The 27,543-nt window shown below is 33.8% G+C and overlaps 3 protein-coding genes and 1 non-coding gene across 4 annotated transcripts; 3 read left to right on the top strand and 1 right to left on the bottom strand.

Moving 5' to 3' along the window:
• The first annotated feature begins 15,401 nt into the window (after positions 1 to 15,401).
• On the top strand, positions 15,402 to 16,325 carry LOC121239782 (histone H2B-like). The gene has a single exon (XM_041137104.1). The coding sequence runs from the start codon at positions 15,700 to 15,702 to the stop codon at positions 16,147 to 16,149; it is 450 nt and encodes a 149-aa protein (XP_040993038.1). The 5' UTR covers positions 15,402 to 15,699; the 3' UTR covers positions 16,150 to 16,325.
• Positions 16,326 to 20,451: 4,126 nt separating this feature from the next.
• Positions 20,452 to 21,102, top strand: LOC121239734. Its single transcript, XM_041137040.1, has one exon. The coding sequence runs from the start codon at positions 20,601 to 20,603 to the stop codon at positions 20,949 to 20,951; it is 351 nt and encodes a 116-aa protein (XP_040992974.1). The 5' UTR covers positions 20,452 to 20,600; the 3' UTR covers positions 20,952 to 21,102.
• Positions 21,103 to 22,532: 1,430 nt separating this feature from the next.
• Positions 22,533 to 22,606, bottom strand: TRNAV-AAC. The gene has a single exon. It is a non-coding gene; the product is annotated as a tRNA-Val (tRNA).
• A 60-nt stretch (positions 22,607 to 22,666) lies between these two features.
• LOC121239283 (THO complex subunit 4A-like) lies at positions 22,667 to 26,577 on the top strand. Its single transcript, XM_041136493.1, has 5 exons — positions 22,667 to 22,956; positions 23,138 to 23,266; positions 24,521 to 24,589; positions 24,674 to 24,855; positions 26,071 to 26,577. The coding sequence occupies exons 1-5, from the start codon at positions 22,792 to 22,794 to the stop codon at positions 26,249 to 26,251; spliced, it is 726 nt and encodes a 241-aa protein (XP_040992427.1). The 5' UTR covers positions 22,667 to 22,791; the 3' UTR covers positions 26,252 to 26,577.
• Positions 26,578 to 27,543: the final 966 nt, after the last annotated feature.

Below are 27,543 nucleotides of genomic sequence, written 5' to 3'. Positions count from 1 at the left end.
TGTAAAGAGGTTTTTACTTGAGATGAATTTAGGAGTGGTTTAGATTCAGAGATAAGTTGAGATGGTTTATGAATAGTAGAATAAAAGTTGAATTATTTATTATATTTTGTATGGAAATTTGAAAAAATTGTTTTGGAATTTGAAAAAGTTAAATTATTTAATATATTTTGTGTGGAGAATTTTGAAAAGTTATAATGATGAGATGAGATGAGTTGAAATGAATTAAGGTGGGTTTTGAATGCAAATTGGTGTTTGGATGTTAGACTCAACTTTAAATTAGACTGAACTGATTTAATCTCAATACAGTTCTACAACCAAACGGGGCCTTAATCTTCAAAACGGTCCGTCTGTCTAAGTTCAAAAAACAGCCCTCCAAAAACCACACGCACACAATGGATCCCTTATCCCCTCACTCTCTCTCATAACCCAAATACAAATTTTCATCTCCCCACTTTCTTTGCCCCCTCTCTCCGTCGTCACACGAGGAAGGCAAATAATGAAATGGAGGCTTACCACATGAGAAACAAATGCCACTAAGGAAATAAGTGCACTGTGCAACTGCAACTCCAGGCAGCGGTGAAGCTAAGAGAGAGAGAGAGAGGATCGAGAGAGTGGGAGATAAAGAGTGAGAAGGAACAGTAAGAGAGAAAGTGAGCATGCCGTGAGTGAGAAGAGAGAGAGAGAGATGAGAGAGAAAGCACATTGAGAGAGGGAGAGGCTAGCGGCAGAACTTACCAAAGGGAAGGAGCTCAAGGTTGAGCTGGGTGGTGGTCAGTGGCACTAAGCTGTGTCCGTGTGGAATCGAGCATGTAGAAGATGAGGAGCTACTTATTGTTCCAATTCTTTGCTTGGATTTTTTAATTTTATTGATTTTGGCTAATATTTTCTTTTCTATCCCTTGACTTATTTTGGAAATCAGAGGTTAATTTTATTTTTTTCTTTTTGGAGTTTGAATCGGTTTGTGTTAGCTTCAGTTTTGTTTGGTTGTTGAGAAAATGTTGAAAGTAATAGGGGCGCCACTGAAATGTGCGTGATTTGATCAATTTATTGTATTCTTCTTTCTTTATTTTCTTTGAAAGCAAAGTTGTATTATATTAAGGTACTATGTTTCGATGTTTCTGTTATTTTTTTCCTGAGTTTTCTTGGCAACCAAGCAGAGATAGGTTTCACTTTGATTTTGAATGGATTTTAGTTTGATTGTGGATTATTTTGGAGAGGAGATGGAGATGATCAACAGAAATGAGAGAGATCGACGACGGAGATGATCGGCGGTGGAGATGCTTGGCAACGGCACTAAGAGAAGACAAAAGGACTGAGAACATGGAACGTGAGTGGTATGGGGTCATACATATGAATAATCTAGTGTGATGCACTCCATTGGCTTAATGTGAAATAAGTGACGTGTTAAAATTTAATTGGATGTTGTTTATGGGTCAGTAGCAGACCGACCTTCCAAAGCGGTTTTGTTTCTTTTTCTCTATTTTGTCTTCACAAGAATAATTAATGGAATATCGTGATTTTAGAAAATTATTTTTTATGGCTAGTTTGGATACAAGAGGGAACTTAACTTATTTTAACTCATTTCTTCTAATCATTATAATTTTTTTAAATTCTCACACAAAATATAATAAATAATTCAATTTTTTCAAATCTTAAAATAATAATAATATAAAAAATAATATTCTAACAATATTTTATTCAATTTTTAACTTTCATATCAACTAATCTCATCTCATCTAAATTTATTATATAAACAGTACTAAGTAGTTCAAAGTTTTATCTAAAGGACATTTAGCTAGTCCAATATCAGTGCACTAAGAGCACTTTCATTGGATTAGTTAAAAGTTAAATTCAATGAGTATTTAACTATTAAAGAGTAAAATATGCTCACATTGGATTAACCAAATTCTAAATATTTGGAATTTAGTTACAGTAACTTTCAAAATTTTTTCTAAATTTGAAAGTTACTGTACATACATCAAATACATATTTTATTAATTATTTATCTCTCTATTTCTTTCTATCACATATTTTATCACAATTGATATATTAATTTGAGTTAGTGATATATTAATTTAATAAGAATATGATTATTAATTAATATATAATAGGTAGAATAGTAAAATATAATAAAATAAAATAAATTAATAATTAAAAAAATTAAATATTTTTGAAATTATTAGTTATTCATTATTATATAATGAATAAATGAATAATCTAATATAGAAATTTAATGTGAATAATTAAAATTAAATTTATCTTATATTATTTTATTATTATATAATAAAAAAATAACTATTTTAATGTAGAAATTTATATAAACAAAATAGTCAAAAATTAAATTTCTCTTATATTCATAAAATATATTTTTTTAATTTTAATTAATCCAATAAAAATGCTCTAAATGGCCACCATCATTTACTCCCACCAACAAAATTAAATGCGATCTACGCACTCTCCAACGTCTAATCGTTTCAATTCACCTCTCGAATGGATCCACCTTATCACTTGAAGCATTTCAGATTTTATTGAATAAGCGCTGGTTTGAATAATAAAATAAGGTAACGTAGTTTTAGATTAATTAAATAAAATATTATTTTTTAATATTATTATTATTTAAAAATTTTAAAAAATTAAATTATTTATTATATTTTATATAAAAATTTAAAAAAATTATAATAATAAGATGATATTAAATCATCTCTAAATCAAAACAGGGGCTTAGCAGCCTACTTCTGAGTTTTGGGACTTCTTTTGCAATCTGCAACCCCAATTCAGTGGTCCCGCTTTAGATTTTATTAAAAATAAGCTGATAAATTCATTTAATTTAATATAAAATGTTATATTTTAAAATTATTTTTATTATAAAATAGATTTAAAGTATAACACTTAAATTAATTTATAAATTTATTTTTACGATATCTTTTTATCAGTATAACACTTATTTATATCAATGCATAATACTGGGGTGAAAATCGACTCATTCGATTCGGTTTTTCGACAAAATTAACACTGTTCGAAAGTTAATTTTTGAGAGAGAAAATCGGCGAAAACCGGTCGACAGGGAGAAAAAGTCGAAATCATTGCTTCATTTCTCTGGCAGTTCATGGTCGGTTCTCGAACCGAACTTCCTATGAGAGAATAGAGAGAGAGTATTGTAGAGAGGAGAGAGAGAGAGAGAGAGAGAGTGTTGCAAATAACTAGGAAGACGATGCGAGGAAGAAGATGAAGTTATTTCGAAACGATGCCGTTTGGTTTAAACCAAATGGCGTCATTCTACTTAATTTTTTTTTTAATACGTTATGAATTAAACGACGTCATGGTTTAAGTTATGTTTAAAGCACAATTACAAGCTTAAAACAACGCCGTTCTACTTAAACTTAAGCAGAACGACATCGTTTTGAGTACAGAATATATAAAAAAAAATAGTTTCCAGATTCGAACCGATGCTGAATCGGCCGATATCGATTTTTCCTATTTGTTGTCGCATGCTGATTAGTTCTCTATCAGTTTTGGCCGGTTCTGAGCTCCGGCGGCCGGTCAGTGTCGATTTAGGTCGATTTATAGGTTTTTTGTACAACCTACATAATACCCTACCAGTTTATTTACAAATATATTTCTTTTAATCAATAATGCATTAAAGTCAAAAACAAAATATAGCAAGAGATGTGGAGCGCCCAATAGAAAAATCCCGTTACGATAACTACGGTACTTAAATAAATAATTGATAAAATAAAAATGAAATGAAAATAAATTACAAGTTTGGGCCCATATTCATTGACTCAGACGGAAAAGACCACCAAAGGTAATTTATGTTGATCCAACAAGTAGATATCCGTTAGTTGCGACTTCAAATCACAACCACAAAAAGAAGCTATAGTCGAATGTTTTGATGTATTTCGTAGGAGGCCTCCAATTCCACTACTTCAATGTTCTCGTTTGGATAAAGTATAAACATAGTTAGAAAAACAAGATCGCCAGAGGCACTGAGTAAGAGCATTTTTATTGACTTGATTAAATTGATTTTTAAAATTTAACTAATAAAACATTTTTTTATATTTATCTATTCTATTTAAATTTAATCTCTATATTAAATTATCCATTCACTCTCTATATAATAAAATATTATTAATTTAATAATTTTTTTATTAAATTTATTTTTATCACATTTTATAGCTCTACCAATTAAATATTAATAATAATTATATTCTAATTAAATTAATATTAAAAAATCATATTTTTAAAAGTCATTCAATGTTAATAATAAAAAATATTTGATTAAACTCATGTAAAGTTTTATCTAAATTTCTTAATTACAAACCAAATAGTATTTTTGCTTGGAGTGAGAAACTAATATTTGAATATTTGTTTGGAGTGAGAAATTAATATTTTAATATTTTGTGAATCAATTATAGTTCTCTATTTTTAACTAATTACTGTAGCAAGAATCTAAATTATTTTAGATTTATCCATTCAATGTAAAATATTTTTTACATAAGTTATACAAATTTTAACCAATCTTGTTATTTTGACCAATTTATTAAATGAGAAATTATACTTGCAGTTGTGAGTGTGCAAACGCCGTACAGTCGCTTTGAAAAAAGTGAATAAATATGGGACTCACATGAAAAGAAATTAATTTTTTAATAGTAGATCTCACTCTTTTTCAACGCGACTGTACATGATTTGCCCATTTCACGACTGTATATAGTATTACTCTTTATTAAATATGCTCTAAGCACAACCACTATGCCAGCGTGTGGGTCTCACAAACTGTCAAGAAAGAAGTGGGGTTGACAGTGTTTTAAAAATTCAAAATCATATAAACCGTTGGACACGCATATTTATGACGATGCCTTAACCCTGAGCGTAGCCTGTGCGACACGTGAGCCATACGCGCTGGTCAGGCGGTGGTGATGGTTCTTATTTTTCAGGCTCATGCCGACACATTTGGACTCGAGTTAGGAGCACTCCCAATGGTTCATCTATCCCATCCTTCAAAATACATCATCAAAACTCACTTTTTCTATTTTACATATTAAGTTTTACAATAGGTCATACATCAGTTTATTTATTTATTTTCTATATCATTTAAATATTCATTTTTTAATATTTTTTATTCATTTCAAATATTTTTTCTAACTATTATTAAATTTATAATATCTTTATATCTTTTGATATTTACAATATCTCTATATACAAAACTACACCGTTTAATTGCTAAAGCATAAACCCAAAACTACACCGTTTATTGAATATTAAGCTACGTCGTTTTCCAGCCACTGCTAATGCATTGCGAGCTCTATTTCTTTTCACTTTGCATTAGTCTCTTTCTTTCATCTGGTATGTTGCTTCTGCCGCATCTCAAGCTTCCACCTTTAATCTTCTCTAATCTCCAACCTCATAACACCAAACAACTATCAAATGAGAGATAAAATAATTAAAAATGTTTTAGAGGTGTGAATAGTATTCTCTACATGTAGAGAATTATTGTTGTAAAATGTAAAATAAAGAAGAAAATACAAAATCCATTGGAAGCTGCTTTTGACCAATTTTCTTTATATTATACAAAAAACCGTATTTTACAAGAGCCATTGTGAGTGCTCTAAGGCTTTACTACATAGATTTTCAATTTCTTAAACTGGACTCAAGTACGCCTGTAAATAAATTGGACTGTTCAATAAGTTACTCAAAATCATATTGGCTAAACTCACACTCAACTTGATTTGTTTATTAAATGAGTTATTTACGAAGATAAAATTAAAATTGATTATTAATTGCTACAATTCATACAAAACTTAGTTCGATTCATATAAACTATAAGAACTTGATATTCATAACTTTTTTTAGTATAATTTTAACTTTAAAAGGATAATATCTTTAGTATTTAAAAAGAAGAGAGGAGATCAGTCCCTAATATTGTACATATGTTTGAATCCTTATGATTATAATCATTGATGTTTATATGTATACTAGTAATAGGGTAATGTCCATGAGACGTTTGCCTAATTTAGTTAATTAAGAATATTATCATATTTAAATTATGTTAAAACTCTAATTATTTATATAGTTTTATTTTCTTAAAAATATTTAACAAAATTTTATCATTTATTTAATGATGAAATATTAGTATTTTATAAATTAAATTTGATAGTTTATTTATGATATGATATTTATATTTTAATTATATATTTTAAATTAGTATAAATCAATGTTTAAATTTCTACCATTGGATTAAATTTAAAGACTTATGATGAAGGGTGGGATTAAATCCCCAAAACTTTCATTTTTCCCTCATTTTTCCTTCTCCCTCTCTCTCCTTCCGCTTTAGCAGCCACATCTTCCCTTTCTCTCACCCGATCTCCTCCCTCAAGTAGTCGTGCGCCATTGTGTTGCGTCACCGACCACGTCACCGGCTTCCCCTCACACCGACTGTGACGCCCCTAACTCTCACGTACGGAAATGCAAGAATCGTGACGTCGGGATGATGACAACACGGTCACACATCCCAACGATAGTGTCAAGTATGTGTACATGCAACCGTGAACAATGAACAACGCAGCGGATAATTTAAGTAAGTCAACTAAGTACCAAAATTTTTAATACAAATTTACATAAGTAAAATGTTTAAAAAGAGTTATACAATTATTCCAAAATATATTACAAATAGCAAATACATAACAGTTGGGAAAATAAATCTCGATACACGAGAGTAATCCCAGATCACTCCTCCGGCGGAGCCAATGCCTAAGACTCGTCGTCCTCATCTGCATCAAAATCTACGATACCATAAAACGGTACCGCAGATAAGTAATAATCCAAACAACCCATGAGATAAAAATGCATTAATGTAACCAACAAACAGGCCCCAAAACCTCATTTTTCTCGAAAATGATTATTTATCAACACACGTCAAAAATTTCATTTGACCATAAACACACCATGAATAATATCTGTCATTTTTCTAGAAGATGTGCTTGTATCCATTAAATCATAAACCATTAATATAATCATTTATCAGACATTGTAGGCAGGAATCACAAGCGGGACTCGACCACCATCCCTATTGTATGCACCATAGGTGGGAATCACAGGCGGGACTATACAACCATCCCTGCTTACCACCATCCTTACAATTCTTTTTCACACAATAGGTACTTATCAGAGCACTGTAGGCGGGAATCACAAGGGGGACTCTACCATCATCCCTACCGCATACACCATAGGCAGGAATCACAGGCGGGACTATACCACCATCCCTATCGCGTGCACCGTAGGTGGGAATCACGGACGGGACTATACCACCATTCCTACAGTCTATTTTTCCTTTTTTCTCAAACCAGTCAATCCAATCATTTTAAACATACTCAAAATCATTTCTCACATGAAAACCCAGTATTTCAAGTATATACAAGAACATGTATGCAATTATGCGAAAATCCAGTTTTCAGTTACAAACATGAACATGCGTGTAAATGCATTATATATGACAACACAAATATTCAACAACCAGCAAATCGCAACATAGTCCAATAACACAAACAACTCCATCCTCCAATCCAACCGACCCCCTTACTCATCGGACTCAGTCCGGCACAACTAACCAAATCACAATAAAAATGAGTTAGTGTAAAAATACATTTAAATCACGAAAGTTTTTTGGAAAAATACTTATAGTGCTATAATATAATTTTCGAATGATCACAGAGGTGCTAGAAGTGACGACACAATAATGTAACAGTGTAAAATGCACTATGGCCATGGGTATCAAAATGCTAGATTTTAAACAGAGACAAACGAAGATTTGAGATTGCTAGGGAATGAATTAGGGATGTTGGTGAATCTAATGGTGATGGTGGTTGATCGTGAGTGGCGGCGTAGAGGGCGGTTGAAGTCCAAAAAATCCAAAAATAAAAATGGAGTTGGATGGACTTCACCGTTGGCGGATCAGAGCTGAGGATGGGTGGGTTAGGTAGCTGGGAGTAGCCGGTGATGTGGTGAAGAGGTGGTGGCCAATGGCGACGTGACGGCGGCGTGTAAGCTCAAGGAGTTCCGCGGCTTGAAGCCGTGCATAGGGGCTCACGGCGGCGCAAGAAGGGCTGGAAACGGAGGGGGGTGGTTGTCGGCTAGTGGAGAAGAGGTTAGGAGGGGCGGTGAAGGCCATGACGGTGCACGACGCCACTGGGTGGAGGACGATGCACGGACGAGGAGAGAGAGAGAGAGAGAGAGAGAGAGAGAGAGAGAGAGAGATGAAAAAAAAAAGAAAAGTGAGGGAAAGAAATGATGTTCAATCCTCACATCTTGGATCATAAAAATAATCATACCAAAAAGATTAATTCAAAACAATAGTTAAATAAAATAATTTAAACGTAGTGATTAAATAAAAATAAAAAAATTAAATCCAACAATAAAGTAATTTAAAATAAAGAGCAATTTAAATAATGAATAATAATTAATAAAAAGAAAACACATTGAATTAACAATTAAAAATCTCAAAATAATATCATATAAATCATCTAAAATTTAAAATAAGAAAGCTCATAATCTTAATAAATGTAATAATTTACTTAGTCAAAATACACGTAAATACAGAATATCACACCGACGACCAAACCCCACCATCGAAGCCCCTTGGCAGCTCCTACCTTAGCCGCACGCGAGCAACCCGAAATGGGTCTCAACCCACGGGTTTTCCACCCTTATGCCACCGCGGCTCAGCCCCAGCTCCACTAGGCACCACCACCGAGTTCTCCTCACACTGTGGACCACTTCCATAGAACTCACCACCCGTAGCTCCTCCCTAGCCCAACCACAAAATGCCTATACACGCACGAGTTTCTCCCCGTAGCGCCGCCGTTAGCCAAGCCCACGCTACCGCACCACCACAATGGCCTAGATCCGCAGCCTACAGCCCACGACGCCACCACCAGCCTTCCACGGCACCTCCCTTACTCTTTCATGCCCAGCTGAGCCTCTACCTCTCCCATTTTGTGATTTTATAAATTTGTACATTTTGTGATTTTGTAGAATTAGGATGATTTACGGTGAGTTTGTGATCATTTTACGGTGATTTTGAGATGATTTTCTGTGAATTTGGTCTGTGCTTGCTGTGATTTTGTGATTTATTATGGTGATTTGTGAAGAATATTGTTGTGGGATGTAGAGAGGGACGAAGAAGAAAAACGTAAAATAAGAGTACTGTTCATTACTGTTCATTGGGTGATAGATAATTTTTAAGTATAATGAGATATATATACACATAAACTATTAAAAATGATATATATAGGAAATTACAAAGTTTGTTTGTCAAAATCTTTGATAAAATTGTAAGATATAAAATTAAGCATCTCTCGCTCATTTGGATTTAGAGCGTGTTTCATCTCATCTCATCTCATCTCATTATTATAATTTTTCTAAATTTTCACACAAAATATAATAAACGGTTCAACTTTTTCAAATTTTAAAACAATAATAATATTAAAAATAATATTCTAATAATATTTTATTTAATTTTCAACTTTAATCTAAAATCATATCTTCTCTTCTCACGATACAAACCGCACCTTAGACAAACTCGAACTCACTTGAAAGCCAAGTAAGTTGTAACACCCCAAGCGAGGCCCAAGCCACTTCTAGGCCTATATTTCAAAAAAGATTAATTAATGATACAATTTGAGTCTCATTTGAATCATTAAAGCAATAAATTCATATTCTCAAGTAACGTAGGATATCATTCACAACTTATTTTTATCACTTATCAGTCAATATGGAGTATCACAATCTTCCTTTTTAAATTTATAACGTCCCCGTTGAACTAGTTCATCGTAGGTGGCACAGTTCAAATCTTATAATTTTAGTTAAGATTAGCTCTGATATCAATTTTTTCGCTGCAATTGGGGCAGGTACCCCATTAAGGTAGGTGGATTATGGCTCTTGAATTATGCAAAAGTACAATCTTCTCATTTCTCTGTTCTATTGGTGGCCTGAGAGATTATGGAATATAACTTATCTGCTACTCGATCAATCTCATTTGTTCCATAACTCTTTAACAATTCCTCAACGACAACCTTCTTTTGCATTAGATTTAAATTCAACACGAGAAAAGTGGGGCACCCTTTAACTCTCAACAAATAATAAATAATTATTCTTATATTTTGTAAACATGCCCTGACTAACCTTAATATAACGAAAAATATCATCTAATAGAAACTAGCAACTAAATGAAAATTTACATTTCTTCTATATACCACTAGCACGAGTAACTTCTGGGGAACCGGTTGATGTGGTCAACCGATATATTCTTAATAAAAAACATGAAGGGAAATACATAATTCTTTATTCATCTCCTTCATCTTATTGTTCAACAACCAGGAGGTAACTTCATCTCCTTCTAAGTTTATCATCATCTCCTTCATCTTGCTGTTCAACACCCAGGTTTACCTCCATTACCTCTATTAATGGGGGACAGACTTAGAAGGAGATGAACACCTAGATCAAATTGAGAGAGTGACGTCGTCGTGGGTAGCTGAATTTACGCCGGTAGTCGTTGTCGTGGGTAGCTGAATCTCCATTGGGCAACACCTCAACGAAGTAAGGCTCAATTCCAAGCTTGCTTCCGTCAAACACTGTCTCCGTAGTATACACATTTCACCACCATTTCAGATAACATATCCTGATCTTCGTAAACCACTTCATCAAAAACAAAAACTAGAACAAAAAGCAAAGAAAATGCAAGAGATAAAAATGTAAAGAAAAATATCTATTTGCAACCAGCCATGTGGGACGCAGTGCCCCCACAGTTTCCTTGGCCGGTTGCAAATAGACTTTTTCAAAAATTTAAGATCGTATTTCTAAAGAGTCAAAATACTCCTCTAAACAATCATTATTATTTATTATAATTAAACATCAAAACCTAATACTTCAAAATCATGTCCTATAATTATATCATGATCGGGCTCTAATACAAATTGTAATGCCTTAAAGGAGGTCCAAATCACATTTTGGCTTATATTTCAAAAGCTTTAGTCACTATTATAAATTTATAAAGAGTAAGAACTTTTCATTCTCAAATAATGTGGAATCTCATACATTATCTAAGTCAATACAAGATATCACATATGCTATTTGAACATAAAATATAACTATCTAAAAAGCTCAAGGCTCAAGCTTACTACTCACTCAAACTTAATTTGTTTGTTGTCCTAATCCCAAGTGACAAAATGCTATCGTAACTCATGTTAACAATATGAAATAAAAAATTAAATTTAACTCTTCTCGTAGCTTTAACATCTTGTAAAATTATTACTTATTCTAAAAATATAAATTGATGGAAATAAATAAATTTAATTATTTATATTATATTCTCAATTTAATCATACTTATTTTCTTTTATCTCAAAATAAGGAGATTTGGATTTTGTTAACTTGTTTGAAGAAGATGAGTATGACAAAAATGCATCAACATGAAAAAAAGTACTAAAATACAACACCCTCTTCATATTTTATTGCAAAAAATGGTAAACACACAACTCTTTTCATAAACATATTTTAAATGAAAGATGTTTTTATAAAATAACTTGCGAAAATATCATTGTTTTACAAAATCACTTTCATTTTAAACTATAATTGTATAAAAAGATTGTGAAAAATAGGAATGAAAACTTATGTTCACCGGTTATATTCATATTGTGTTAAGTCATGAGTATATTAGACTATGGCCCGGTTTGTATTCGCAACTCATCTCAATTCATCTCAACTCATTTCACTACTATTCATTACTATTCATCAACTTTAACTCACAAATCTCACTACTATTCACAACCATCTCAACTCATCTTCGAATCTAAACGACACCTATATAGATCATAACTCGCTGAATGAGCTATGATATTGGTTTGTTGTTCAAGTTTTGCCTTACAGTGATTCCAATCAATATCTTATGGTTTCTTTCTTGTGTGGAACTGAAGCAATGAGTGTCTTCTTCTTGTTGTTATATCTAGAAGCTAAGGTGTATCATCTTGGATTAGAAAAAACACTTTCTGGTTTGTTTCGAGACTCTAAATGCTGAATAGATTTTTCACCTCTGTAGGCTCGTAGGAGGTCATTTACGATACAATGATGTTTAAGGATGGTTTGACAATACAAATTATCTCATCTCATCTCATATAATCGTTACAATTTTTTTAAATTTTCATACAAAATATAATAAATAATTCAAAATTTTCAAATTCTAAAATAAAAATTATATTAAAAAATTATATTTTAACAATGTTTCGTACAACTTTTAATTTTCATCTTATCTCATCTCATTTCATTTGTGTAACTAAATGAGAGCTAAATTGCTGGCATTGTTGGTTTGTAACTCATTTAAACTTGTTATTGAATAGATATGAAACTAGTTTAAACTTTCCCTCGTTTGTTCTTGTGATGGTGTAATAGGGTATAACCTTGATGGTCACGATTTTTCAAAGGTCTAGATCCCGTTTGGATTGAGAAATGATCTCAACTCATCATTATAACTCTTCTAAATTTTCACAAAAATATAATAAACAGTTTAACTTTTTTAAATCTCAAAACAATAATAATATTAAAAAATAATATTTTAACAAAATTTTATTCAACTCATCTAAAACTATCTCAATTCATTTCATCTCAACTCTCAATCTAGACGGAGCTTGAATGTGTGTAATTTAACCCTCATTGAATCATTTATTAATCAATGATATTGTATCATGTCACATTATGACTGTCTTATGAAAACTACGTATAGTTTGATTTAGGGTTAATTAGCCGAAACCTAACATTGTCGTGCCTTCCCTTTCCAAGCAACACTGTTATGATTTAAATTCTTATTAATCGTATGGTCATTTTTTAACCATACTTAATTAATGGATACGCTTGAAGTAATTTTATATGTCAACTATGGCCATCTCAACCACCGGAAAACTGTTGAGAAATAATATTATAGGTAGGCAACTACAACTCCGTTTGGATTCAGAGTTGCTCTCAACTCAACTCATCTCATCTAATTATTATAATTTTATCAAATTTCCACATAATATATAATAAAGAATTCAATTTTTTTAAATCTCAAAACAATAATAATCTTAAAAAAATAATATTATAACAATATTTTATTCAATTTTTATCTCAACTAACTATCTAAATCTCACCAACATCACAACTTTTGTATAAATATTCATTAAAATATTATTATTTTTAATATTTTAAACCCATCCAAATTAATTACTAAGAGTACTAGCATTAATTTCTCTATATGCATATATAAAATCACATATTTTAAAGATTGATTTTACATATCAAGAAAAACTCTCATATTGGATTATGCATATTATTATTTTATTATTATTATTTTTTTCCTAATTTTTTTTATATTTGCAATTAGCACCATTGCAAATTTTATCATTTAGCACCTACTAGAATTTTTTTCCTAAAATTCTATCAGTTGGTGTGAAGAGAGAGAGGGGAGGAAATAAAAAATTAATAAAATAAGATTTAGAGAGTGGACAGATTTTCAAATTTATAAAAATACTGTTTATAACTATGCAAATTTTTAGATATACATAATCTAGTACAGTCCAATATTTTAAAGTCATATTATACAAATATATAAATGTATATACATATACATAATCCAATGCTAGCACACTTATCATTTTTCTTATGCTTGTGGACACGGAGTACGGACCCAAACATAGAAGCAGGACATGAAGGCCAAAACATGATTATGAATGGCAACTTTGTTTTGGACTTCGCGTGTCATGTCTCTGCGTTTGGATCCCTGCACGTAGCACGTCTCAAATTATTTACAACAACATTGCCAATGTCCCAAACAAACAAAGGTTAGACAATTTATTCTAATTGGAGTTAAGGATTCCCTTCATCTGAATGTTTGTCATCCTCAATTTATACATAATAAAATCCCTCTCTCCTTCGTCCTAATTAGCTTGCAACCATTAAATATGGACAAAAGAGAATCTAGTCATCTTTAACAGGAAATATATGTGGACAATGATACTCTTCTAATTGGTTTACAATCTAGCTTACGTGGACATCATTTAAAACAAAAAGAAAGGAAGAGTAGAGATGTAAACCATACAGATAATATTCATATACATACAATTCTCTTATAATTATTTTATAATTTATTTCCCAATGCAAGTATGCAATTTCATTAAAAATAAATTTTAATCTTATAAAATTATCATTAATTTATTATAGAGCTGTAAAAGAGTTGTAAAAAATATCTTATAATTCTGAAATATTTTTATTTTTTTTTATTTTTCAAGCTATAATCTAGTTCTAAATGTTTGGAGGATTGCCATCAGGAACTGCAGGAATTGGACTCATTTAAAGAGGCAATAAATGTGAAGTTTTATTAGCTCCGTGTAAAAGGGAAACAAGTGAGCTTGAAGTGGACGATATAGAACCTATGGTTGCATTAAGGGGTTTACAAATGATCTTATATTTAGGTATTTATTGTCTGGTTTTGGTGCTTTGGAAGGAGATTCTTTGAATATGACTTATTCATTATGAATGAAATATGTTCTTTTGTCAATTCAGGTGTAAATACAGTATTAATATAATATAATTTGATTTAAAAGATAAATTTTAAATCTTATAAATAAAATCTTATTATTTAAATGATATAGATGATGTGCTCAACTTATTAACAAACTATATTTTATTTTCATGATGGATTGTTTTATCTTTTGATCGATTTTAAACTTTTTCGTTAGTTGCTTGATTAGAGCATTGATATTTGAATCATCAAACGAGTGCCATTTTCAAAATTTGATGAATTTATGTTTAAAATTATTGCATTGGATTCAGTATACACTAAAATCTTCAACTTTGAATTACAGTATATTTAAGTTCATCTCTAACTCATTTCAATTCATCTCAACTCATCATTACAACTTTTTCAAATCCCAATATAAAATATAATAAATAATTCAACTTTTTCAAATATCAAAATAATAAGAAAAAATCTAATTGTAAGCAATTCTGTGCACTAATACTCGCACTCATTCAATATAATTGGTCAAAAAATAGATTTTATTGAAAATAATACTAATTTAAATTTAGAATATGAATTACGCAAATTTGTTTGTATATAGCAAAACTCAAATAATAATAATATTAAAAAATAATATTCTAACAATATTTTATCATCTTAATTCAACTCAATTCAACATCTAAACGTAGTGTTAAATTATTATTTTTCAATTTTGAACCACAATATATTTAAGTTGAAAAACAATCAAATTAAATTATTAATTAACTATAAATGTAATTGTATAATATAAAAAAAATAAATTAAAAATAATATTATATTATTATTTTGTCTAATCCAATGTAATATCATCTATCTCCACCGTTCCTTTTCCTCCAATAAATTTCGTCGGAATAAACCAAAGACCGGCTCAAGTATCTCATTTCTGCCGTCGATTTAAACTTAAAACTCCTCCAGATCAACATCCTACATTCTGCCATGTCAGTGATCTGTGGCTTCGCCCATTCTCCAATCAAAACCGACCTCACATGTTTATAAATACGAAATACCAACTACATTTCATTTCCATCTCAAGGATATATCTATAGATTCTAAACTGACTCGAACCCTCTCTCCCTTTCGCATCTCTGTTTGCGTTTGTTTCCCGAGAAAAAGAAAAGTCCGATGGCCCCCAAAGCTGCCGAGAAGAAGCCAGCCGAGAAGAAGCCTGCCGAGGAGAAGAAATCCGCTGTGGCGGAGAAGGCTCCTGCAGAGAAGAAGCCCAAGGCCGGAAAGAAGCTCCCGAAGGAAGGCGGAGCCGTTGCTGGCGACAAGAAGAAGAAGCGGACCAAGAAGAGCGTGGAGACATACAAGATCTACATCTTCAAGGTGTTGAAGCAGGTCCACCCTGATATTGGGATCTCCAGCAAGGCCATGGGGATCATGAACAGCTTCATCAACGACATCTTCGAGAAGCTCGCTCAGGAGGCTTCACGGCTCGCGAGGTACAACAAGAAGCCTACCATCACCTCCCGGGAAATCCAGACCGCTGTGCGCCTCGTGTTGCCTGGTGAGTTGGCTAAGCACGCCGTTTCCGAGGGGACAAAGGCCGTCACCAAGTTCACCAGCTCTTAAATTGTACGCTTGCAGGCCTAGGGTCTGTGAAGAAATTGGGGAAGAAAACTAGGGTTAGGGTTTGTGTTATCTCTATATCAGTATCCTTATTTTGTCTTTTGATTTGAAGTAGTAGATGCACGTTTAATGTAAGTACCTATATGCTTTAAGATGGAATGGAAAATCTTTTGACGTAATTTATCTGTTTCTTTCATTAGTTTTGCTTTTTGTAGTTCATGCCAAGATAAAAGTTCTCTTCTTTGGGGTAATTTCAGAGAGAAGTTAGATTCGTTGACGTTCTATTGGTCTTCACTCTCTGTTTCTTCATGTATGTGTAAAAGATCTTTTGAGAAAAATGATACTGAGCAGGTGCTATTTCATCTGTTTTTTGAGTTTGAACCCGTCTGTGTTAATAAGCTTTATCCGTATCTGCTTGTTTGTTGGACGCTGTCCCAGTAATGTGTTTGTTTCACGCGAAGTAGTTAGGTCGCACGAGTTATTTATTGTCTATACCCTTCTCTTGATTTTAGTCGTTGTGAAACCTTTTTGTTTGATTTTGGATTTTGTAATCTTTCGGCTAACAATGTTTCGATGTTCGCGTTGGGGTTTCTAAGAATGATGAATTGATGATCATTCGAATATCCCAAAATGGCGTTAAATTGGCTTGCGAAAGTCTTTGATTGTAGTTGGATTAGGTTTTATTCTACTAATGGAATGCAACCGAATTTGGGTTCCTAGGTGTTCATATTTCAGATTGTTCAATGCGATATTGTTTTATTAATTGATTCTACATCTCTCATGCCTTTGGAGCAAAGAACATGATATGATATGAAGCATGTTTTTTGTACTATTAATGAATGGTTTGTTGGTTTGGTTAAGCCTCCTTTCTGGTATAGGAGGGGGATGGAAGAAAAGAATCTGCAATGCTTGGAAGTTTGATTCCTTCATTGAACATCGAAGTCAACGCTCCCCCATTGGTGTGAAGACAAATGCACTCATTCAAGCCTCCTTTAAATCAGGGGGGTTTGCGGTGTTATGCAATATAGACATAATATATGCTTGATGCTCCTGGCTGTGTGTGTTCAGTTCTAGTGACAAAGTTTGATGCAATTTACGTATGTTTTTTTATTTTCAATCCGATATATGGCCTAAAATGTGCATTTTTGTGGACTATGGTATGTTTTTCTTGTTGGGACTTCAATTTAGGATGATTTGTATCTTGTGGGTCTGAAACGAAATCTGGTATCCTAGCAGAACTGTAATGAAATACATTCTCTTTGAAGGAAGCCTAGTAGGATTGATGGATATAGTTGTCTGAATTCTCGATTGTTGCGTATACTTTTTCCTTACTTTTTATGATTTTGCTTCTCTTCCTACTGAACTAATTCTTTGGTTATCCTTTATTCTTGAGAAATTCTTGATACTGTCCCAAATAGAGGTCTGCAAGAGCAAGCCCCAGCGTGGCAGAAATGAACCCTTTCATTTAAGGCAAAGACGACGTCGTCTCACGCAGAAACCCTTTCCCCTTTCATCCTTTCCTTCCCCCCTTCTCTTGAGCAACTGAACTCCCCTTTCCTCTCGAGACTGAGTTTTCCTCTTGAGGATGACGATGCATTCTGGATGGTCGATGGTGGTTTTCCTCTGGATAGCCGATGCATTTTGAAGACAACTCATACTACAATGAGATGGAGTCCGGATCCTTGTGGCCGCTAACTCTGCCAGAGTGTAAATGTGTGCTGGCCATAGTCGTTTACAAAGTGTATATGTGTGTTGTCTTCAGTTAGATAGTAAAAATTACTGAATGTCTTGCGAGCCCAAATGGTTTACAGAATGTAATGGATATTTCTCATGATGTGGCTGAATTTTTTTAATTATAAAGATGAGTAGCAAGGTCCCTAATCCTCTTTGGATTTTCAGCTTTTGTTCGCCCCTATCAAATCTGCCAACCTTGAGTTATATAACACAATTTGCAGTTTTTAAAAAGTGGTTGTGCTATGTAAATTGTGAATCTTTAAATGATCTTGAAATATTAGTGATTTTGGAAGATTTTGTATAAATCCTCTTCTCAAGCTTGCATTTGTTAAGTAGCACTGATTTTGAAGGAACCATCCTATTTGTATTACTAGTTGTGGAAATTATCTTCTCACTTTTAAAGGAATTTTTGATTGTTTTACTTTGCGGAAATATTTCTTTGATGTTGTTGGAGCAAAACGACCAACTACAGTTTTTTCAGTAATTCTTTTTTGGCTCTGGATCAACATATCTTCCGGAATTCTTCTTCCTGTAAACAAGCATTTTTCAATTTTAATGTTTGGAAATGAAGGTAATCAAAGAACTAACTCGAGCATTTTTTTTCTCTTTGAGCATTTTCCACTAGCTTCTGTGAGTGAGATGTCAATTCCATAGTTCATACTCAAAGAAAACTTAGCAAAATCCACTCTGGAATTTGGTTCAAATACCACACAAAGATACCTGAGTTTGGTTATCTCTTGCCTCTCTCTTAAAATGGTTTTTTTTTTCTAAAACTTTATCTTAAATTCTTTTAGATTTCATTAACTAGATATCTGAGTAGAATGCTATACAGGAGTCTATGTTAAGCATTGGCCGTTTGAGAACATTTAGATTTGGGCTGAGTTGGGTCTATGTTAAGCATTGGCCAGTTGAGAACATTCATATTTGGGCTAGGTTGGGTCTACGTTACTGGTGGTGGTGGTGGAAGAACTGAGGACGATGCGGATTTCGAACGGTACAACGCACAGGAGGTCACGTGGGTTGGGTGAGCAGCAAAATGAAATTGAATGGCTCCTTTCCATATTCGGTTTCTGGGTAAATCGTATGGCATTTACTATTTTGAGCAGTTTGGTCATTGACATATGCTGATATGGACTAAAAGACAAACAATGGAGTGCACGGGCCTCCTTACAGGGACTGTACCTAGCATCTCTCTTTATTTTTTGGGTGAAGTTTAATATCTTCGTGCAAGAGTGCACTCTTTGGCTCTCTCTCGAGTTTCTTCCCTTGACATTCTTGAATCGAATTCCAGATCTACCAAATTGAATCATGGACCTCACAATGTCTATAAAGGCTCCTTCTTGATATCATATGGACGAACACTTCACTTCGTTTCATGAGGTCTCGTTTAGATTTGAAACTCACATCAATTCATATTAATTTATTTCATCTCATCATCATAATTTTCTTAAATTTTCACATAAAATATAATAAACAATTAAACTTTTCAAATTTCAAAACAATAATAATATTATAATATTTTATTCAACTCATCTAAAACCATCTCAATTCATCTCTTTCAACCAGTCTTTTCCCGGTGGTAGGTGTACATGAATCATTGGACGAGTAACACAACTTCTGGTGAGGTACTCGATATATGGAATTACACAATTTTCAAGTTTGGTTTTCAATGAAATTGGATTGGCAGCAGTCACGATTTTATGACTTTTTTCTTATTTTTGGAGGAGGTTCTTGAAGTAATACAATCTGCTCCGGTGAATCTTCAGCTTCTCTCTCTCTCTCCCGAAATGAGTAACGCTCTTTTCAAATATAAAGATGACCATCAATTCAAGAACTTGGAATTCACAGAATGTTTATTTATTTGTATGTATATATAGGCATATTCGTTGTCGCAAAACTCAGTTATCATATAGAAAAATTCTTCTTATCAGTCACTATTTATTACCCCACATCATATAAGTATAAGGTGAGAAAGTGAATAGTAACTGATGCATAAAATTCTTCAATATTAAACTGGCTGCCTTTTAATAAATCATTGTAACAACAAGTGGTGCAGTTTGTTCTTTACTTACAAATGGCTGAAAATTTTCCTAGTGTAGAGCTCTGCTTGTAGTAATAGTCTTACTCGTGTTCTCACAAAGGGGAAAAAACCGTTACTTGTAATTGCATTATCCATGTTAATTAAATTGCTGAGAAAAGAAAAAAGGAAAAAAAAAACAATAAAGCCATGCTATTAATAAGACTTCACAATAAACTTCCCCCCTCTACCGAACTCGTCACGTATATATCATGCAGCCTGGTGGATCAATCATCAGGTCGACCACAGACCTCGTCATATTAGCCACCAAAGCATCACCCTTCACCTAAAACTATAAATCCTCATCATTTATTTTTCTCTGATCTTTGGTCCCTCGTATCGTGTCAATCCAGCCAGATGGAAGAACGTGAGTTTCTATAATTATTAAAGTCCTTGGTTCCAAATCATTGTGCTAGTATTTCTCCATTAATATATTTTAAATAACAAGGGCATTCTCGTATTCTATCTCAGTTCTCTCCATTAGAAGTTACTTATATAAACGTGCTTCCATGCTTCTCAAATCTCTCTGTTGTGTCCCACAAAAACTGCAAAAACCAGATTCATAAAAACTGGTTCATTTCACGTTCTCCTCCCAATACTGTTTCCACAAGATAAAGCCACCTAATTCGAAAACCCCATCATCATGCTTCTCGTTTTCTTTCACACTCTCTTTCACCAAGTCACGTCGCGGTGGCCGCTGCTGCTATGCGCGGCAACGTGGACGGTCCTCTTGACGTTAACCGTGGCCGTGGCATCGTTCGCGCCGGAGATCGCTTTTGTGTCGGCCATATCTCCGTCTTCCTCGTTCTCAAAATCGTGTCATGAGGACGGGTTCGTGAGGATTCCTTTGGATAATCCGATGGAGGTGATGTGCTTTCCGGCTCACTTGGTTAGGAGGTCCAAGTTGGATTTTTTCCTTCCGACAGTGTTTGCAGCTCTTGTTGTGGCTTGTTCGGCCTGCATGGTTCGGTCTTTGGGTTTGTGGGAGAGTTAGAGAGGTTGATGAAAATGATACGAAAGAGACTTACATAGAGACGGATCGATGTCCTTGTTCATTCATTATTAATATCCCGTTTCTGAGGAATAAAAAAAAAAAAGACATGGAACATCATGTTATTTTTATTTCTATATATTCGAGCTGATCTGCATGTTTAGAAAATTTTGCAGTTATAAGGCTTTGTGGGAGTTGAAAATGGCAAGTGTATTTCAGGGATAAGGCCGTAACAATTGTCTGGTTTGAGGGCAAGGGATCCGGCATATGTCATGTTGTTGTGAGGATGTGACATAGCCAGATGTAGAGATCTTTGTTCATCTTGTATTGTGCCAGGACACACGTTTGCATTGGACCCTATCATTACTCGCACATAAACATTACGTACAAAAACTTTTGAAAGAGTGGAGTTTGTCAAATTTTTGTTATCTCTTCCCTAAATTCTAGCCAAGTTTGTCTGATCAGAACATCGTGGTTTTGGAGCAATTGGGCAGGGGAGGAATCAAGAGTGTGCCCTGAAATTAAAGCCACTCTAAACATGAAAACTCACTTTAAGATTGTGTTTGGATGTTGAAGTAAGTTGAGTTGAGATGATAAAATATTATTAGAATATTATTTTTTAATATTATTATTATTTTGAGATTTGAAAAAGTTGAATTGTTTATTATATTTTGTATTAAAATTTGAAAAAGTTGTAATGATGAGTTGAGATGAGTAGAGAGGAGTTAAGGAACCAAACGAAGTCTTATTGAGATTAATATGAAAATGATGAGCCTTTTTTTGTTTAGAAAATGTTTAGAAAAAGCAATTTTACTGTGGATTGTCGCCAATAGATCGATGCTCATGTCAATCTCACATTCTGTTGTGGTTTTTCATGCGACATCGTTGAAATTTTTGGCTTTAATTTTCAAGATTTGTCTCATGTATAGGACATTAGTCCCAAACCTTCGATTTGTGTCCTTTTTGATTTCCTTTGAATGCATGGTGTCGAGTGCAAGATAATTTTTCTTCGGATATATCGATCCTACCCTTATTATATTCCCCATTTACTTTAATGTATCGATGAATCCAAAATGAAAAAATAAATAAATGTACACTACAATTCCAAGTCATTAAATTGAAGTAGTAAAAGTTAGTAGCAGTTTAAATTGAAAGACGAGATGAGATAAGTTAAATAAAATATTATTTTTTAATATTATTATTATTTTTAGATTTAAAAGTTGAATTGTTTATTATATTTTGTGTGAAAATTTAAAAAAATTATAATAATGAGATGAGATGAATTGAAATCATTTATCAATCTAAATGGGACTTAGTCAATAAAAGGCTGTAGCACTTCTCTTGTTTGTTGGCACATTGGTTGTGAATAAAAATAGAAATTAAAAAGATAAAATGGCGTCACTCAGATTCGAATTAAATTGTTTATTATATTTGTGTAAAAATTTAAAAAAATTATAATAATAAAATAAAATAAGATAAATTAAGATTACTTCTCAATCTAAACAGAGCCTGGTCAATAAAAGTTCTTCTCTTGTTTGTTGGCACATCGGTTGTGAATAAAAAAAATAAATTAAAAGGATAGAATGGCGTCGCCCGGGCTCGAACCGGAGACCTTCAGTGTGTTAGACTGACGTGATAACCAACTACACCACGACACCACCTTGTTCGAGTTTGCTCAAATATTTACTTTCTTTAAAATGTTAACCTAATCGTAGTAAAACCAAACCTCTTGAGTCGTCTCGATTCTGTGTCCTTTGACTCATAGCTCCTCCTCCCCAATCTATCGGCCCCTTCTCTCTTCTCTCTCTAGCTCGTTAGGGTTTCTGCATCTCTCTCTACAAAAATGTCGGCCGCTTTGGACATGGCCCTCGACGACATCATCAAGACCAACAAGCAGTCCGGATCCGGAGCCAGGAGCCGTAACCGAGCCTCCGGTACCGGACCCGGACCCGCTCGCCGCTTCCCCAACCGCGCCGCGAACCGTACGGCTCCTTATGCACCCCCTAAGGTGATTTAGGTTTCCGATCTGTTCTCTGTATCTCTATTTTCTATAATTTCGTCTCTCCCTTTCGTTCGTTAGTGCTTTCTCGTAAGTCCTTCACTTTTTCGTAAAATATAATCATTTTTTAATTATCCTATTTGTTTCGACTCGTTCTCAATGTTGTTCCGTCTGGTTGTTGTGAAAATAGGCGCCGGAGACGACATGGCAGCACGATTTGTATATGGAAGAGAATTTGGGGCGGGCCTCTGCTATTGAGACCGGAACCAAGCTATACATATCCAATCTTGATTACGGTGTTTCGAATGAAGACATTAAGGTACTTTTTCTAATTTATTTTTGGTGGTAAATTTATCGTGCATGTGCTTTAATTTTGAATCTTTCTTAGCCTTGCCTCCTCGATTTGTTTAGTCTAGAAAATCGGTAAATTACGCTTTTTTCCTCCCTGTAGTATAGGGCTTCATTTTTCCAATTTCAAAAGTGTCGCAAGGCTTGTATAAAATCCGATCTGCTCCATCTGTTATTATTTTTCAAAGAAATTTTTGGTCCAACAACTTGTATCTTTGTTACTTGAGATTCGCTCCATGAGACTTTTGTTTATCCTGTGCTTAATAGTTGATAGTATAATCTTACTTTTTTTTTTTTTTCCTTAAAAAGACCTAGTTGATAGTATATTCTTAACTGTAGTTTGATGATGGCGCTGTTCTAATGTTTAACATTTTTCTCATTGGATGGTGATTATTGCCTACAATCATAGGTTTTAGTCTAAGTTTGGTTTCTTTGGAAAGCTTACTTGTAATGCCGTCTATTTTTTTGGAAACATAGGGAGAGGATGGGGATGGGTATCCCATGCTTTTATAAATTTTTTATAAGTAATATGAAATTTTATTGAAACAGGTAAATAGGCATAGCCTAAGTACCCAGGAAGTATACATACGAGAACACCTAGTTATAACTTAGGAGCTAGAAAGTGATACAAAAAGTTCATGTAATTTAGAAGGATTGGCTGGATTAAAAACACTGGCAGAAAGCCCAAAGAAATAAAGTATGGAAAAAGAAACTTCTAAGCTCATCCAGAGAACGTTCCCTATCTTCAAAGCTTCAACCATTCCTTTAATACACTACATTAGACCATGCAGTTATATTTTAGAAGGATTGGCTGGAAACTTCATTTTTTTTGTTTAGATTGTTTAAGCCCCATTCTGTTGCACATTATACATGTTAGAGATCAATACCTTTACTAACATAATTTTGCTTGCAAGGATGTGGACTGGATGCAAATTTTATTTGTATGACGTCCTAAAAAACTCATGTTTCCTGATATAAGAGCAATTTTTTGTGATTGTTTTAATCTTTTTTTTTCTGAGTTCATGTTTCAACTTTCTGTGTATTGTTTGGCTACCTATGAAATTATTTTGATCTCATCTGAATATTAATTCTTTGTGGTACTTGTATGTCTGTTTTTGTAGAATCTGGAGATGCATTCTTATAATAAATGCTATATTTTTTCCCTGTATAAATATGAGGTTATCAGAATTACATTCTGTTTTTAATCTTAATCAATTATGTGCAGGAACTGTTTGCCGAAGTTGGTGACCTCAAACGTTATTCAATCCATTATGACCGGAGTGGGAGATCAAAGGTATCTGGTCAAGTCTGGCATAAGTATGTCATTCTGATGAATTCTTTCCGTCCTGCTGTAGTTTAGAAAAACTCTTTTTCTTAGGGAACAGCCGAAGTAGTCTTCTCCAGACGAGCAGATGCTGTTGCTGCTGTCAAGAGATACAACAATGTGCAGCTTGACGGGAAACCAATGAAGTTAGAGATCGTGGGAACAAACATTGCAACACCTGGTGCACCTCCAGCAACTAATGGCACTTTTGGAATTCCAAATGCGATCCCAAGAGGGTATGCACGATCTGAAACACATTTGTCTACTTTTGTTCTCATATTTTGTGCTCTTGTTTGTTATGCTTTGGATGGTATATCTGGTATCATGATTATCATGTTTGCTATAATTGTGGCCTAGCTGCTTGTTTGTGATATTTATTGTTTTTTATACGTCTTTAGCATTTCCCCTAGTACTTCAATTATGCTTTCTTATCCTTCGTTCCATCCTACTTAGAAGGAAAAAACAACTATTAGGCACTCTCAGTTAGAGTTCCAGCCATGGTGGTTTGTTGTAGCTTAAATTTTCTTTCTGCATAAAGGATGCATTGTTCTCACAGTTAATTGGATTGAAAATAGGACTATCCGGCTGACAGTGCTGAGGAATGATTATGACAGTTAACTTTTCAGTCGTATCACTTAATTTTTTATGTATGCATGATTTTGATTCTGTTTTTGGTGTGCACAATGTATTTGTAGTGACAGTGTGCATTTTGCTTATGTACCAACTTGATGGGAAATGTAAGAAGTTTAGAGGTGATTATGTTAAACTGTTGTTCATAAACTGTAAAGCAATCTATTACACTTAATTTTTAAGCATCTTCTGTGTATTCTATTTAGCTACCTCATCATTTCTTTATTTTATATTATTGACATATCCTAACCCGTCACATGCAAAAAAGACCTATTGTATTGTCTTTATTACCACAATAAACCCACTCGATTTTTTGACATTAAGATTAAGAAAGGGTTTGAAGACAAAAGTTCTCTTTCCATTCGTGATTATTAATCCAATGGAGGAAAATAAAGGCTTTTCATCTTGATAGTGGTTATTGATTTCTCATTACTTGTCTGACATTCCAATGCTAACTCTTCTACCATTTTAGTATTACTTTTCCAATGAAGAAAAATGATTATTTTACTGTAACTATTGACTAGTTCTTTACCCATTTACTTCCTCACCTCTTAACTATTCTACTGTAGTTATTCCCACAGTCGACTAGTTATTAATATTTTCTGTGGCCTTCACAAGTTGTTATCTCCCCTCACCCCCTTTTTTAACTTTATTTATAATGGTTAATCCACCCTGAAACAATGTTGAATGTCTGATGCTAGTATATGTGTTGCGCTACTAAAATAAAAAATTAAACTTATCAGAAGTATGTGTTGTGCTGCTGATGGAAATGATATGACATTGCTGCCCTGATTAATGTGTTGAATTTGGTTAATGAGCAGTGGGCAAGGTAGGGCTGGTGCAGCACTTGGACGGCCAAGTGGTGATGGAGGTGGCCGTGGTTTTGGAAGGGGTCGTGGACGTGGACGTGGACGGGGAAGAGGCCGTGGTGAAAAGGTATCTCAAGAAGATCTTGATGCTGATTTGGAGAAGTATCATGAGGAAGCAAAGCAGAATAATTGAAGGCGTTTGTCATGTTTTATTGATTGGTTTTTACACTTCTGTGGAAATACTTATCAAAACAAGAACAGTCTTCTGTGGAAATTTCCTGTTTGGTGATGCAACCTCTTCTATTTGTTTGTCTACCAAAATCCTGCTTAGAGAGAAGAGGAAAAACTACCATAGAGAGAACTGTTAGATCTTTGTTCTAAGGAGTGTGGGCGTTTAATGTCAGTTGTTCCCTTGACTTAATATAAATTATTTGGGTTGACAGACAACTGTCAGAATGTAATCTGAACTGATACTTTTGGTTTGTTAGCATATTTAGTCCCTTCCTTTTCTTCATTCAACGAATCGGAGTTTGGAAGCGAGAGCTATTTTCTCTCTGGTTACTTCATATGCAAAGAAAACTGTGGCTGCAATGTGGGAGAATTGAGCCTTGCTGAAATCACCCACAGCTGCAACTGTGACTGCATCATAAAACCGACTTCAAATTGAGGTAGATCTCTATATTTTCCCTGCTCTCTTATAACTGTTATAGTTTTATCTATGTTCATATGATGAAGTTGATTTAGATGTGGAGGTTTTTGTGTGGTAGAGTTATGTGTCCTTTATATTTTGGCTCAGTGAAGTGTTAGTTCCCGTGTTTATTAGTATGGATCTTTAATTTATCATAGTGGATCATGTGGAATCCAGTTGCTTCTGTTCAACTTGATGCCGTGTTGGCGGGAGACATGGGTGTCAATACATAAGCAGCAGGTTCGACATATGTAGGGAACCTGGGTGAACTTTTAAGAATTGCATGAGTGAACAGCACTGATGTTCAGAATCATTAAGGCTTCTTTGTCTGTGCAAGGAGTTTTTGTATATGCCTTCTTCGTTGAAGATAACTTTGCCAAACTCTGGGAATTAAACAGTTTTGAAGTAATAAGCTCTGTTCAAATTGACTTGGGATTCAGAGTCATTTCTGTTTCTACTTTATCTGAAAAAGAGTAATAATTTGCGGCATGATGGTGAAGGGAATCAATCGCCTCTGATCAATTTGTGCATATTAGAGCATTGTACAAATCTAGTTTCTTGTTCCTGTTGGCCAATTGATGGCTGGTTTTATGAGAGGGAATGACATCTGTGAACCCAGGGACTTGCAGCTTTTGAAATTGCTTTAGGGATTAATTGATGGCTCCAGCCTCACGTGTGAGCAAGGTCTATTGCTTCGCTGTTGATGCTTGATACTCACGGCTTCGTCTGTACCTTCTAGTTACTGCAGAATATGTTTGAGACCATGTAATTACTGCAGAGTTGTGTTTAGAATCATA

This window comes from Juglans microcarpa x Juglans regia, chromosome 7D (assembly GCF_004785595.1).
Source record: "Juglans microcarpa x Juglans regia isolate MS1-56 chromosome 7D, Jm3101_v1.0, whole genome shotgun sequence".
Classification (NCBI taxonomy): Eukaryota; Viridiplantae; Streptophyta; class Magnoliopsida; order Fagales; family Juglandaceae; genus Juglans; species Juglans microcarpa x Juglans regia.
Note: the sequence above shows the minus strand (reverse complement) of the source record. Positions and strands in the feature narration are given on the sequence as shown.